The sequence below is a fragment of the Psittacula echo genome, assembly GCF_963264785.1.
Source record: "Psittacula echo genome assembly, chromosome: Z".
NCBI lineage: Eukaryota > Metazoa > Chordata > Aves > Psittaciformes > Psittacidae > Psittacula > Psittacula echo.
The window spans coordinates 1106279-1122855 of record NC_137742.1 but is presented as its reverse complement, the minus strand read 5'-3'; the positions used below and the strand labels follow the sequence as shown (position 1 = coordinate 1122855).

General features: G+C 53.1%; 1 protein-coding gene across 5 annotated transcripts in view; it reads right to left on the bottom strand.

Annotated features, from left to right (window-relative positions):
* LOC308231622 (methyl-CpG-binding domain protein 2-like) overlaps window positions 1–14486 on the bottom strand; it is a 29715-nt gene extending 15229 nt beyond the window's left edge. Inside the window, exons 1-5 of one of the 5 annotated variants that reach the window (XM_080637248.1) lie at window positions 14292–14486; window positions 11620–11779; window positions 7993–8130; window positions 3774–3894; window positions 3284–3461 (exon numbers count right to left, since the gene is read on the bottom strand). In XM_080637248.1, coding sequence (XP_080493374.1) covers window positions 3284–3461; window positions 3774–3894; window positions 7993–8130; window positions 11620–11779; window positions 14292–14404 — 710 coding nt within the window. In that variant the 5' untranslated portion in view covers window positions 14405–14486. The remainder of the gene's footprint in view (window positions 1–3283; window positions 3462–3773; window positions 3895–7992; window positions 8131–11619; window positions 11780–14291) is intronic. The other 4 variants (XM_080637250.1, XM_080637249.1, XM_080637251.1 and 1 more) reach the window with 4 other exon arrangements.
* Window positions 14487–16577: the final 2091 nt, after the last annotated feature.

Genomic DNA, 16577 nt, shown 5'->3' with positions numbered 1-16577 from the left:
TGAGATGGGAACAACAGCCGGGATCAAGGGAACTGAGATGGGAACAACAGCCGGGATCAAGGGAACTGAGATGGGAACAACAGCCGGGATCAAGGGAACTGAGATGGGAACAACAGCCGGGATGGAGGGAACTGAGATGGGAACAACAGCCGGGATCAAGGGAACTGAGATGGGAACAACAGCCGGGATCAAGGGAACTGAGATGGGAACAACAGCCGGGATCAAGGGAACTGAGATGGGAACAACAGCCGGGATGGAGGGAACTGAGATGGGAACAACAGCTGGGATCAAGGAACTGAGATGGGAACAACAGCCGGGATCAAGGAACTGAGATGGGAACAACAGCCGGGATCAAGGAACTGAGATGGGAACAACAGCCGGGATCAAGGGAACTGAGATGGGAACAACAGCCGGGATCAAGGAACTGAGATGGGAACAACAGCCGGGATCAAGGAACTGAGATGGGAACAACAGCCGGGATCAAGGAACTGAGATGGGAACAACAGCTGGGATCGAGGGAACTGAGATGGGAACAACAGCCGGGATCAAGGGAACTGAGATGGGAACAACAGCCGGGATCAAGGAACTGAGATGGGAACAACAGCCGGGATCAAGGGAACTGAGATGGGAACAACAGCTGGGATCAAGGAACTGAGATGGGAACAACAACCGGGATCGAGGGAACTGAGATGGGAACAACAGCCGGGATCAAGGAACTGAGATGGGAACAACAGCCGGGATCAAGGGAACTGAGATAGGAACAACAGCCGGGATCAAGGAACTGAGATGGGAACAACAGCCGGGATCAAGGGAACTGAGATGGGAACAACAGCCGGGATCAAGGGAACTGAGATGGGAACAACAGCCGGGATGGAGGGAACTGAGATGGGAACAACAGCCGGGATCAAGGGAACTGAGATGGGAACAACAGCCGGGATCAAGGAACTGAGATGGGAACAACAGCCGGGATCAAGGGAACTGAGATGGGAACAACAGCCGGGATCAAGGGAACTGAGATGGGAACAACAGCCGGGATCAAGGAACTGAGATGGGAACAACAGCCGGGATCAAGGGAACTGAGATGGGAACAACAGCCGGGATCAAGGGAACTGAGATGGGAACAACAGCCGGGATGGAGGAGCTCAGGGTGCAGAAAGGCCCCTGACTGGATATCCCCAGGTGGAAAGTCTTCCATTGTGGAACGTCGGGAAGCGAGGGCACCGCTTTCCCCATGGACAGCAGGAGCTTTCTGCAGTGCCTTTTGGGAATGGTCCTGGAGCGAAGGCAGCTCCACACCAGCGCCATGAGAAGGTGGCTTCCAGGGGTGCTCATCCCTCTTCCTGCCTGCCCCTGGAGCAGCGTTCCCAGCGCGCTTCCCTTCCCGTCCGTGTTAAGCCCAGGAGTGAATTCCCAAGGCAAGGGGACGGGAATGGGAATCCCGTACCTCCCACCAGCGCTGCAGAAGCTTCAGGTGCGGGTTTAGGGCTTAGGAAGGGGCACGAGAGCTACGGGAACCCGAAATCTGTGCCCTGGAGTGAAGAGACCCAGCGGAGCTCCCCACATCCCAGCGCAGCTCCCACCGTGACCGTGCATCAGACACAAAGCCATGCAGGCTGCACGTGGAAGGAGCTATGTATAGGTGTATACAGCTGTGTAAACAGGTATACGTATATACAGCTATACAGCTGTACACAGCTATATGCAGCTCTATATAGCTATACACAGCTATATGTCTATATGTACATGCATATATGCATATATAATGTATATGTATGTGTATATATATGTATATAAATGTGTAAATGCATATACATATATATGTATACAACTATATACATATACCTCTGTACAGCTATATACAGCTATGTATATAGCCATATATATATGTATATTATGTAAACAACTATAATATGGATATGTATATATGCATAATATGCATAACATATATAAACAGCTATACATATATACAGTTGTATATATGTACAGCTATATAGCTGTATACAGCTATATACATATATACATATATATTTACATAGCTGTATATAGCTATATAAACAGCAATACATACATACAGCTGTATACAGTTATACACATATAGCTGTGTATAGCTATAGACAACTATGTATATATGTATAGCTGTATGTATATATATGTATACATGTAACATATAAACAGTTATAATATGTATATGTATAGATGTATATATGTATAACGTATAAAAAGCTACAAGTATATGCTGCTATATATATACACCTATATAGAGCTGTATATAGCTATCTACTATGTATATACCTATATATACATATAGCTGTATACATAGCTGTATATAGCTGCATACATATACATAGCTGTATATAGCTATATACATATACATAAGCATACACATATAGCTATACACATATACATAGCTGTATATGGCTACATACAGCTATATGTATATATCGGTATACAGCTGTATAGCTTTATGTATGTGTATAGCTATATACACATGTATAACCGTATATACATGTATAGCTGTATATATGTATAGCTGTATATACATATATAGCTGTATATACATGTATAGCTGTATATACATGTATAGCTGTATATATATGTATAGCTGCATATATGTATAGCTGTATATACATGTATAGCTGTATATATATGTATAGCTGCATATAGGTATAGCTGTATATACATGTAAAGGTGTATATATGTATAGGTGTATATACATGTATAGCTGTATATACGTATAGCTGTATACACATGTATAGGTGCACATATACGTATAGCTGTATATACATGCATAGGTGTATATATATGTATAGCTCTATATATGTATATGTATAGGTGTATATACACACGTATAGCTGTATATATGCACGTATAGCTATATATACATGTATAGGTGTATATATATGTATAGCTATATATATGTATAGCTGTATACATGTATAGCTGTATACACGTATAGCTGTATATATACGTGTATAGCTGTAGGGGAACATCTTTACTCTCTCCTTGTCAAAATCCCTCACTTCCTAACTGATCCCAACCCATCAACCCAAACGGACCAGGCACCGGATGGAAGCGCCGACCGACCCTTCCCACGGCCGCACCATCCTTTTTGGGCCAGAAAACGCTGTTTTGGGTCTGCCCCTCCGTTCACCCCCAGCACCGACCCTTTGGGACGGAAACGCACACCGAGGCCGTCCCCTCCCCATGGGACACAACCGGTCCGAGGAGCAGCGCCCGCCCTCCCTGCCGCCCATCACCGACCCGCGGCGCCCGCGGCACGCACCTGATGTCCTCGTCGGTGACGACGAAGGCCTTGCAGAGGGGCTGGGCTGTGTTGAGCCACACGGCCGGGTTCTTCTCCACGGCGGCCGAGACCTGGCCCGTGATGGGCACGGAGCTGGTGTGCAGGGCGCTGGCGACGGCCGAGAGCAGCGCGTCCGCACTGCTGCCGGGACCCAGCCCTGCGGCGCGGGGAGCGTCGCGCTCAGCGCCAACGGGGACCCGGCACCCGAGCGGAACCGCGGCGCCGCTATGGGTCGGGAAGGACCTGGAGCGCGTCCGGATCCCGTCCGCGTCCGCATGGATCAAGGCCCCCATCACAAACCGGCCCCATGGCGCTACCGAGCGCCGGCATTAAACAGAGGTGGGAGGGAGGGCAGCAGAGAATTCCCACCCTTCATCCCCACCCCTTCATCCCCACCCCTTCATCCCCACCCTTCATCCCCACCCTTCATCCCCACCCCTTCATCCCCACCATTCCCATTGGGCTTTACCTTGGAGGCCCTTGGGCAGCTCCATGGAGCGCAGGATTTGCTCGCTGACGTCGGAAGCGCTGAGCCCTTGGAGCCGCTTCTCCCAAAAGAGCTGCAGAGGAAGAGGCAATCCCAAAGGGCTCTTCCCGACGGGAAAACAGGGAGCGCCGGGAAAAGGGGGACGTAAGGAGACGGCGCCCACGGGGTGCCAAAAGGGCTCGAAAGGGGCACGGAGGCGGCGTTCCAGGCGTTGGGAATGGGGTGGCGTTGGACGGGAGGGATCATCCCGGAGCAGAGGGATTGGGATGCTCCATAGGATGGGAAGCATCCATCCCTACTTCTCAAGGAGGCCATTCCGATGGCGGATTCCCCGGCATGCAGGCCGGTTCCATTGTTTCCGATGGGAAAGTGGCCGGATGTCCATGGGAAGGGCAAGAGTGAAAAGCACTGATTGTGTCCCGGATGGGATGGGATGGATGGGATGGGATGGATGGGATGGGATGGATGGGATGGGATGGGATGGATGGGATGGGATGGAATGGGATGGATGGGATGGGATGGGATGGGATGGATGGGATGGGATGGAATGGGATGGATGGGATGGGATGGGATGGATGGAATGGGATGGAATGGGATGGGATGGATGGGATGGGATGGATTGGGATGGATGGGATGGGATGGATTGGGATGGGATGGATGGGATGGAATGGGATGGATGCAATGGGATGGGATGGATGCAATGGGATGGGATGGATGCAATGGGATGGGATGGATGCAATGGGATGCAATGGGATGCCCAGGAAGCAGAGGCAACGATCCCGGTGCTGCTGACGTATTCCATAGGGATAAGCCCGGATCGGGCCTTGAAACCATTCCCTTTGGGAGCACGAGGACATGGGATGGAGGAGGAGGCAACCGCATCCCTCTGGAATCTCCTTCCCCTTCGGAATGCGCATCCCCAACCCCAACAGCATCGCCCCTGCGGTTATGGATAACGGATGGATAACGGATGGATAACGGATGGATAATGGATGGATAATGGATGGGTAACGGATGGGTAACGGATGGATAATGGATGGATAACGGATGGATAATGGATGGATAACGGATGGATAATGCATGGATAATGGATGGATAACGGATGGATAACAGATGGATAACGGATGGATAATGTATGGATAATGCATGGATAATGCATGGATAATGGATGGATAATGCATGGATAATGCATGGAAAATGGATGGATAATGCATGGATAATGGATGGATAACGGATGGATAATGGATGGATAATGGATGGATAATGGATGGATAATGCATGGATAACGGATGGATAATGGATGGATAATGCATGGATAATGGATGGATAACGGATGGATAATGGATGGATAATGCATGGATAACGGATGGATAATGGATGGATAATGCATGGATAACACATGGATAACACCCGGAAAGGCCCAAGCGCTCCATAGGGCCAAAGGGCAAGGGAGCCCTAAGAGGCGGGATCTGCAGCTGCAATTCCCGAGCCGGCATTCCGGAAGCAAGGATATCCCCTGGGATTTGGGCCAAGGATGGCCGAAAGGAGGAAGCAAAGGCACGGAAAGGAGAACTCGGGATCCAAGGGACGGGACGGCCGGGAGAGGCCGGAAGAAGGGGCTAACGGATTCCAGCAGGCATGGGCAAAGGGCTCGGAAGCGGCCTTTTCCAAGCCAAAGCGTTCCCAATGGATGGCGCGAGGCCGAGCGACGGAAAAGGCAAGGAGGACGCAAGGCGATTCCCGCCACGGACAAGGGGAAAGGGATGGGAAAAGGCCACGGAATGGGAACGGGAGGCACATCGGGAAGGCTCCAGAAGGTGGAAGACAGGGATGGGATGGGATAACACGGAGTTTCGCCATGGTTTTCCTATGGAATTCCTTCCCGGAAGCCAAACAACACGGGAATGATGCCGCGGATGCAGGAACATCATTGCCAACCCGGACCAATCGGAGCCCCCCGATCCCATCGGATCCCATTCCCATCTCCATAAGGCGAAAAACAGGGATTGGATGGGATAACATAGATTTTCCATATATTTTTCCTATGGAATTCCTTCCGGGAAGCAAAGAACGACGGGAAGAAAAACATGGCTTCAGGAACACCATTCCCATGCGGATAAATCGGATTCCCTGATCCCATCGGATCCCATTCCCATCTCCATACGGTGAAAACCAGGGATGGGATGGATTTTCCCCATGGTTTCCAATGGAATTCCTTCCGGGAAGCAAAGAACGACGGGAAGAAAAACATGGCTTCAGGAACACCATTCCCATGCGGATAAATCGGATTCCCTGATCCCATCGGATCCCATTCCCATCTCCATAAGGTGAAAACCAGGGATTGGATGGGATAACATGGATTTTCCATATGGTTTTCCTATGGAATTCCTTCCGGGAAGCAAAGAACGACGGGAAGAAAAACATGGCTTCAGGAACACCATTCCCATGCGGATAAATCGGATTCCCTGATCCCATCGGATCCCATTCCCATCTCCATACGGTGAAAACCAGGGATGGGATGGATTTTCCCCATGGTTTCCAATGGAATTCCTTCCGGGAAGCAAAGAACGACGGGAATTAAAACATGGCTTCAGGAACACCATTCCCCATGCGGATAAATGGGAACCGCCCGATCCCACCGGATCCCACTCCCATCTCCATAAGGTGAAAAACAGGGATTGGATGGGATAACATGGATTTTCCATATATTTTTCCTATGGAATTCCTTCCGGGAAGCAAAGAACGACGGGAAGAAAAACATGGCTTCAGGAACACCATTCCCATGCGGATAAATGGGAACCGCCCGATCCCACCGGATCCCACTCCCATCTCCATAAGGCGAAAAACAGGGATTGGATGGGATAACATAGATTTTCCATATGGTTTTCCTATGGAATTCCTTCTGGGAAGCAAAGAATGACGGGAAGAAAAACCCGGCTTCAGGAACACCATTCCCATGCGGATAAATCGGATTCCCTGATCCCATCGGATCCCATTCCCATCTCCATAAGGTGAAAAACAGGGATTGGATGGGATAACATGGATTTTCCATATGGTTTTCCTATGGAATTCCTTCCGGGAAGCAAAGAACGACGGGAAGAAAAACATGGCTTCAGGAACACCATTCCCATGCGGATAAATGGGAACCGCCCGATCCCACCGGATCCCACTCCCATCTCCATAAGGTGAAAACCAGGGATTGGATGGGATAACATGGATTTTCCATATATTTTTCCTATGGAATTCCTTCCGGGAAGCAAAGAACGACGGGAAGAAAAACATGGCTTCAGGAACACCATTCCCATGCGGATAAATCGGATTCCCTGATCCCATCGGATCCCATTCCCATCTCCATACGGTGAAAACCAGGGATGGGATGGATTTTCCCCATGGTTTCCAATGGAATTCCTTCCGGGAAGCAAAGAACGACGGGAAGAAAAACATGGCTTCAGGAACACCATTCCCATGCGGATAAATCGGATTCCCTGATCCCATCGGATCCCATTCCCATCTCCATAAGGTGAAAAACAGGGATTGGATGGGATAACATGGATTTTCCATATATTTTTCCTATGGAATTCCTTCCAGGAAGCAAAGAACCATGGGAAGAAAAACATGGCTTCAGGAACACCATTCCCCATGCGGATAAATCAGATTCCCCGATCCCATCGGATCCCATTCCCATCTCCATACGGTGAAAACCAGGGATGGGATGGATTTTCCCCATGGTTTCCTATGGAATTCCTTCCGGGAAGCAAAGAACGACGGGAAGAAAAACATGGCTTCAGGAACACCATTCCCCATGCGGATAAATCGGATTCCCCGATCCCATCGGATCCCATTCCCATCTCCATACGGTGAAAACCAGGGATGGGATGGATTTTCCATATGGTTTCCAATGGAATTCCTTCCGGGAAGCAAAGAACGACGGGAAGAAAAACATGGCTTCAGGAACACCATTCCCATGCGGATAAATCGGATTCCCTGATCCCATCGGATCCCATTCCCATCTCCATACGGTGAAAACCAGGGATGGGATGGATTTTCCCCATGGTTTCCAATGGAATTCCTTCCGGGAAGCAAAGAACGACGGGAAGAAAAACATGGCTTCAGGAACACCATTCCCCATGCGGATAAATGGGAACCGCCCGATCCCACCGGATCCCCCTTGGGATGCCGTAGGGCAGGGGGCGATGCTCACCTGGCGCGGTTGCTCGGGTACCCGCTGCGCCTCGGCCCGCACCTTGTTGCCGGGGTGATTGGTTACCTTGGTAACGGGCTGCTTGAAGATGGAGGCCGTCTGGCGGATGGGCAGCGCCGTGCTCAGGTCCGGCTTCCCCTACGGGGAGGCAAAGGGGAAGAGCGGGAAGGGCGGCGACGGAGGCGAGGGCGCCACTGGGATCGCAAGGGTGCCACTGGGATCGCAAGGGTGCCAATGGGATCCAAGGGTGCCAATGGGATCCAAGGGTGCCAATGGGATCCAAGGGTGCCAATGGGATCGCAAGGGTGCCAATGGGATCCAAGGGTGCCAATGGGATCGCAAGGGTGCCAATGGGATCCAAGGGTGCCAATGGGATCCCAGGGTGCCAATGGGATGCAAGGGTGCCAATGGGATCCAAGGTTGCCAATGGGATGCAAGGTTCCCAAGGAATTCCAAGGTTCCCAATGAATTCCAAGGTTCCCAATGAATTCCAAGGTTCCCAAGTGGGATCAAAGGATTCCAATGGGATCCAAGGTTCCCAATGGGATCCAAGGGTGCCAATGGGATCCAAGGTTCCCAATGGGATCCAAGGGTGCCAATGGGATCCAAGGGTGCCAATGGGATCCCAGGGTGCCAATGGGATGCAAGGGTGCCAATGGGATCCCAGGGTGCCAATGGGATCCCAGGGTGCCAATGGGATCCCAGGGTGCCAATGGGATCCAAGGTTGCCAATGGGATTCAAGGTTGCCAATGGGATGCAAGGTTCTCAATGGGATCCAAGGGTGCCAATGGGATCCAAGGTTTCCAATGGGATCCAAGGTTGCCAATGGGATCCAAGGTTGCCAATGGGATCCAAGGGTGCCAATGGGATCCCAGGGTGCCAATGGGATCCAAGGTTGCCAATGGGATCCAAGGGTGCCAATGGGATCCAAGGTTGCCAATGGGATGCAAGGTTCCCAAGGAATTCCAAGGTTCCCAATGAATTCCAAGGTTCCCAAGTGGGATCAAAGGATTCCAATGGGATCCAAGGTTCCCAATGGGATGCAAGTGTGCCACTGGGATCGCAAGGGTGCCAATGGGATCCAAGGGTGCCAATGGGATCGCAAGGGTGCCAATGGGATGCAAGGGTGCCAATGGGATGCAAGGGTGCCAATGGGATGCAAGGGTGCCAATGGGATCCCAGGGTGCCAATGGGATGCAAGGGTGCCAATGGGATGCAAGGGTGCCAATGGGATCCAAGGTTGCCAATGGGATCCAAGGGTGCCAATGGGATCCAAGGGTGCCAATGGGATCCAAGGTTGCCAATGGGATCCAAGGTTGCCAATGGGATCCAAGGGTGCCAATGGGATGCAAGGTTGCCAATGGGATCCCAGGGTGCCAATGGGATCCAAGGTTGCCAATGGGATCCAAGGGTGCCAATGGGATCCAAGGGTGCCAATGGGATCCAAGGGTGCCAATGGGATCCCAGGGTGCCAATGGGATCCAAGGTTGCCAATGGGATCCCAGGGTGCCAATGGGATCCCAGGGTGCCAATGGGATCCCAGGGTGCCAATGGGATCCAAGGTTGCCAATGGGATCCAAGGTTGCCAATGGGATCCAAGGGTGCCAATGGGATCCAAGGGTGCCAATGGGATCCCAGGGTGCCAATGGGATCCAAGGGTGCCAATGGGATCCCAGGGTGCCAATGGGATCCCAGGGTGCCAATGGGATCCCAGGGTGCCAATGGGATCCCAGGGTGCCAATGGGATCCCAGGGTGCCAATGGGATCCCAGGGTGCCAATGGGATCCAAGGTTGCCAATGGGATCCAAGGGTGCCAATGGGATGCAAGGGTGCCAATGGGATCCAAGGGTGCCAATGGGATCCCAGGGTGCCAATGGGATCCCAGGGTGCCAATGGGATCCAAGGGTGCCAATGGGATCCAAGGTTGCCAATGGGATGCAAGGTTCCCAAGGAATTCCAAGGTTCCCAATGAATTCCAAGGTTCCCAAGTGGGATCAAAGGATTCCAATGGGATTCAAGGTTCCCAATGGGATCCAAGGGTGCCAATGGGATCCAAGGGTGCCAATGGGATCCAAGGGTGCCAATGGGATCCAAGGGTGCCAATGGGATCCAAGGGTGCCAATGGGATCCAAGGGTGCCAATGGGATCCAAGGTTGCCAATGGGATGCAAGGTTGCCAATGGGATGCAAGGGTGCCAATGGGATCCAAGGGTGCCAATGGGATCCAAGGTTGCCAATGGGATCCAAGGGTTCCAATGGGATCCAAGGTTCCCAATGGGATCCAAGGTTGCCAATGGGATGCAAGGTTCCCAATGGGATCCAAGGTTGCCAATGGGATCCAAGGGTTCCAATGGGATCCAAGGTTCCCAATGGGATCCAAGGGTGCCAATGGGATCCAAGATTCCCAATGGGAATCAAGGATTCCCAATTGGCTCCAAGCTTCCCAAGCAGAATTCCAACGCTCCGAGGCCAGCGACTTCCCCACTGCCTTGGCCTCCTTTCCCCATTCCCGCATCCAACCTTTCCCAGTTATCCCGGGAAGCTCTTCCCATGGAAAAGGGCTGATTCCCAGCAGCAAAGGCACGAGCCTGCATGGAATTCCCTATTGGAATGCGTTGGGATAACACGTCCGGAGGCGCCGGAGCGGGGCCACCGCAGCCACTGCATTCCCAAGGGATTCCGGCATCGCATCCCAAATGATCCGGTCGTGCTCCGTGGCCATCCCTATCAGCCGTATCCCGGTTTTCCAGAGGAAATCCTTCCTCCTCATCCCATCTTTTCCCATTCCCATTCCCTGTATCCACAGCCCCATCCCCCAGTAGATCCCGCTCCTGTATCCATGGAATCCTTCCTCCTAATCCCACCTTTTCCCATTCCCAATCCCTATATCCACAACCCCATCCCCCAGTAGATCCCGCTCCTGTATCCATGGAATCCTTCCTCCTCATCCCATCTTTTCCCATTCCCAATCCCTATATCCACAGCCCCATCCCTCAGTAGATCCCACTCCTGTATCCATGGAATCCTTTCTCCTAATCCCACCTTTTCCCATTCCCATTCCCTATATCCACAACCACATCTCCCAATAGATCCCTCCATTCCATCCATGGAATCCTTCCTCCTCATCCCACCTTTTCCCATTCCCATTCCCTATATCCACAACCCCATCCCTCAGTAGATCCCACTCTGTATCCATGGAATCCTTCCTCCTAATCCCACCTTTTCCCATTCCCATTCCCTATATCCACAACCACATCCCTCAGTAGATCCCACTCTGTATCCATGGAATCCTTCCTCCTAATCCCACCTTTTCCCATTCCCAATCCCAATCTCCGCAGCCCCATCCCTCCATTCCATCCATGGAATCCTTCCTCCTCATCCCACCTTTTCCCATTCCCATTCCCACATCTCCCAGTAGATCCCGCTCCCATATCCATGGAATCCTTCCTCCTCATCCCACCTTTTCCCATTCCCATTCCCTATATCCACAGCCCCATCCCCCAGTAGATCTCACTCTGTATCCACGGAAGCCTTCCTCCTCCTCCCACCTTTTCCCATTCCCAGCCTTCCCCGAGCAGCTCCCTCTTTCCCACGGATGCAATTCCCGCTGTCGGGAATGTTCCCCACCTTGGCTTGCTGGAGCGCCTCATTCCGGAGCCGTTGCTTGTTCTTCTGCGCTTTGCCCGGCATCATCTTTCCCGTGCGGAAGTCGAAGCTGCTCAAATCCATGGAATTCCCCAGGTAGCGGGCGAGCTGCGGCTTGCTCCGGAATTTCTTCCCGCTCGGACTGGCAGAAGGGAGGCGATCCCATTGGGAAGGGTGGGAGAGTCCCATTGGGAATTGCAGGGTATTCCCATTGGGAATATTGGGAGGTGTCCATTGGGAATTGCAGGGTATTCCCATTGGGAATAATGGGAGGTGTCCATTGGGACGTTAGGGATATTCCCATTGGGAATTATAGGATATTCCCATTGGGAATTGTGGGATGGCTCCATTGGGAATTGTGGGATGGCTCCATTGGGAATAATGGGAGGTGTCCATTGGGAAGTGTGGGATAGTCCCATTGGGAATTATAGGATATTCCCCTTGGGAATTGTGGGATGGCTCCATTGGGAATTGTGGGATGTGGCCATTGGGAATCGCAGGGTATTCCCATTGGGAAGGGTGGGAGAGTCCCATTGGGAATTGCAGGGTATTCCCATTGGGAATTGTGGGATGGCTCCATTGGGAATAATGGGAGGTGTCCATTGGGAAGTGTGGGATAGTCCCATTGGGAATCGCAGGGTATTCCCATTGGAAAGGGTGGGAGAGTCCCATTGGGAATTGCAGGGTATTCCCATTGGGAATAATGGGATGTGTCCATTGGGAAGTGTGGGATATTCCCATTGGGAATTATAGGATATTCCCCTTGGGAATTGTGGGATGTGTCCATTGGGAATTATAGGAGGGCTCCATTGGGAATCATGGGATGTGTCCATTTGGAAGTGTGGGATATTCCCATTGGGAATTGCAGGGTATTCCCATTGGGAATAATGGGAGGTGTCCACTGGGAAGTGTGGGATAGTCCCATTGGGAATTATAGGGTATTCCCATTGGGAATAATGGGAGGTGTCCATTGGGAAGTGTGGGTTATTCCCATTGAGAATTGCAGGGTATTCCCATTGGGAAGTGTGGGATGGCTCCATTGGGAATTATAGGAGGGCTCCATTGGGAATAATGGGATGTGTCCATTGGGAATCACAGGGTATTCCCATTGGGAAGGGTGGGATAGTCCCATTGGGAATTGCAGGGTATTCCCATTGGGAATAATGGGATGTGTCCGTTGGGAGGTTAGGGATATTCCCATTGGGAATTATAGGATATTCCCATTGGGAATTGTGGGATGGCTCCATTGGGAATTATAGGAGGGCTCCATTGGGAATTATGGGATGGCTCCATTGGGAATTATGGGATGGCTCCATTGGGAATTCCAGGATGTGACCATTGGGAATGGCGGCAAGGGCTCCATTGGGAATTGTGGGAAGAGCTCCATTGGGAATTATGGGATGGCTCCATTGGGAATTATGGGATGGCTCCATTGGGAATTATGGGATGGCTCCATGGGGAGGTTTGGGACGTGTCCATTGGGGATTGTGGGATATTCCCATTGGGAATTCCGGGCCGCTGCAGATGCCCCCCCGATCCAATGGACTCGGTTGTTGGGAAGAGCTCCCAAGCCTTTCCCATCGGAATTCCGGGCGGAGGCAGCGCTTCCCATTGGAGAAGGGGAACAAGCCCGGCCCCGGAGGCATTGGGAAAGGGAAGCAGGGAATGGGAGCGTTCCCGATGCACGGATGGAGATGGGAAACAGGGATAAGGAGGTGGGAAACAGGGAATGGAGGTGGGAAACAGGGATAAGGAGGTGGGAAACAGGGAATGGAGATGGGAAACAGGGATAAGGAGGTGGGAAACAGGGATAAGGAGGTGGGAAACAGGGATAAGGAGGTGGGAAACAGGGATAGGGAGGTGGGAAACAGGGATAAGGAGATGGGAAACAGGGATAAGGAGGTGGGAAACAGGGATAAGGAGGTGGGAAACAGGGATAAGGAGGTGGGAAACAGGGATATGGAGGGGGGAAACAGGGAATGGAGATGGGAAACAGGGATAAGGAGATGGGAAACAGGGATAAGGAGGTGGGAAACAGGGATAAGGAGGGGGGAAACAGGGAATGGAGATGGGAGCCATAGGCGGGCACTAGGACCCTGTTAATGGAGCCATAGGCGGGCACTAGGACCCTGTTAATGGAGCCATAGGCGGGCACTAGGACCCTGTTAATGGAGCCATAGGCGGGCACTAGGACCCTGTTAATGGAGCCATAGGCGGGCACTAGGACCCTGTTAATGGAGCCAGAGGGGGGCATTAGGACCCGGTTAATGGAGCCATAGGCGGGCACTAGGACCCCGTTAATGGAGCCATAGGCGGGCACTAGGACCCCGTTAATGGAGCCATAGGCGGGCACTAGGACCCTGTTAATAGAGCCAGAGGGGGGCATTAGGACCCGGTTAAAGGAGCCATAGGCGGGCACTAGGACCCCGTTAATGGAGCCATAGGCGGGCACTAGGACCCCGTTAATGGAGCCATAGGCGGGCACTAGGACCCCGTTAATGGGGCCATAGGCGGGCACTAGGACCCCGTTAATGGAGCCATAGGCGGGCTTTAGGACCCTGTTAATGGAGCTATGGGGGGGGGGGGCACTAGGACCCTGTTCCCGGCGCCATTCCCGCTGCTATTCCCGCTGCTATTCCCGGTTTTCCCCGTACCTGAAGTAGTAGACATCGCTCTTGCCAGCGCTGAGGCCGGATTTACGGATCACCTCCTCCTTCTTCCAGCCAGGCGGCAGGGCCGGGCACTCCATGCGGCCCTGGCGCTCCATGCGGGGGCTTGGCCGGGAAGGGAAGCCGGAACCGGAACCGGGTCCGGTTCCTTTCCCCCCCACCCCCCCCAACCCCTTTCCCGTCCTCCCCCCCCCCCCTCCCCGCCCGCCCTGCCCCGGGCCCCCGGCTCCGGAGCGCTCGGGGCCGGGCCCCGCTGGCGATGGCGGCCGAGGCGGAAGTGGGCCCGGGGGGGAGTGCGCATGCGCGAGGGGCGGGGCTGGCAGCCGGACGGAACCAACGCGGGGATGGGGGGGGGGGGAGGGCGGAGCGACCGGTAACGGGGGGGTTTATGGGTGCTCTATGGGTGCGCTATGGGTGCGCTATGGGTGCTCTATGGGTGCTCTATGGGTGCTCTATGGGTGCGCTATGGGTGCGCTATGGGTGCTCTATGGGTGCGCTATGGGTGCGCTATGGGTGCTCTATGGGTGCGCTATGGGTGCTCTATGGGTGCTTAATGGGTGCTCTATGGGTGCTCTATGGGTGCTCTATGGGTGCTCTAGGGGTGCTGTATGGGTGCTCTATGGGTGCTCTATGGGTGCTCTGTGGATGCTCTATGGGTGCTCTATGGGTGCTCTATGGGTGCGCTATGGGTGCTCTATGGGTGCTCTATGGGTGCTCTATGGGTGCTCTATGGGTGCGCTATGGGTGCTTTATGGGTGCTCTATGGGTGCTCTATGGGTGCTCTGTGGATGCTCTATGGGTGCTCTAGGGGTGCTCTAGGGGTGCTGTATGGGTGCTCTATGGTTCTCTATGGGCGCTCGATGGGTGCTCTATGGGTGCTTTATGGGTGCTCTATGGGTGCTCTATGGTTCTCTATTGGTGCTCTATGGGTGCTCTATGGGTGCTCTATGGGTGCTCTATGGGTTCTCTATGGGCGCTCGATGGGTGCTCGATGGGCGCTCGATGGGCGCTCTATGGGTGCTCTATGGATGCTCGATGGGCGCTCTATGGGTGCTCTATGGGTGCTCTATGGGTGCTCTATGGGTGCGCTATGGGTGCTCTATGGGTGCTCTATGGGTGCGCTATGAGTGCTTTATGGGTGCTCTATGGGTGCTCTATGGGTGCTCTGTGGATGCTCTATGGGTGCTCTAGGGGTGCTCTATGGGTGCGCTATGGGTGCTCTATGGGTGCTCTATGGATGCTCTATGGGTGCGCTATGGGTGCTTTATGGGTGCTCTATGGGTGCTCTATGGGTGCTCTATGGGTGCTCTAGGGGTGCTCTAGGGGTGCTCTAGGGGTGCTGTATGGGTGCTCTATGGTTCTCTATGGGTGCTGTATGGGTGCTCTATGGGTGCTCTATGGGTTCTCTATGGGTGCTCTAGGGGTGCTCTAGGGGTGCTCTAGGGGTGCTGTATGGGTGCTCTATGGTTCTCTATGGGTGCTCTATGGGTGCTCTATGGGTGCTCTATGGGTGCTCTATGGGTTCTCTATGGGCGCTCGATGGGCGCTCGATGGGCGCTCGATGGGCGCTCGATGGGTGCTCGATGGGCGCTCGATGGGCGCTCTATGGGTGCTCTATGGGTGCTCGATGGGCGCTCTATGGGCGCTCTATGGGCGCTCTATGGGTGCTCTATGGGTGCTCTATGGGTGCTCTATGGGCGCTCTATGGATGCTCTATGGGTGCTCTATGGGTGCTGCATGGGTGCTCTTTGGGTTCTGTATGGGCGCTCTATGGGTGCTCTATGGGTGCTCTATGGGTGCTGTATGGGTGCTCTATGGGTGCTCTATGGGTGCTCTATGGGTGCGCTATGGGTGCGCTATGGGCGCTCTATGGGTGCTCTATGGGTGCTGTATGGGTGCTCTATGGTTCTCTATGGGTGCTCTATGGGTGCTCTATGGGTGCTGTATGGGCGCTCTATGGATGCTCTATGGGTGCTCTATGGGTGCTGCATGGGTGCTCTTTGGGTTCTGTATGGGCGCTCTATGGGTGCTCTATGGATGCTCTATGGGCGCTCTATGCTTCACTATGGGTCCTCTATGGGTGCTCTATGGTGCGCTATGGGTGCTCTATGGGTGCTCTATGGGTGCGCTATGGGTGCGCTATGGGCGCTCTATGGGTGCTCTATGGGTGCTGTATGGGTGCTCTATGGGTGCTCTATGGGTGCTCTATGGGTGCTCTATGGGTGCTCTATGGTTCTCTATGGGTCCTCTATGGGTGCTCTATGGGTGCTC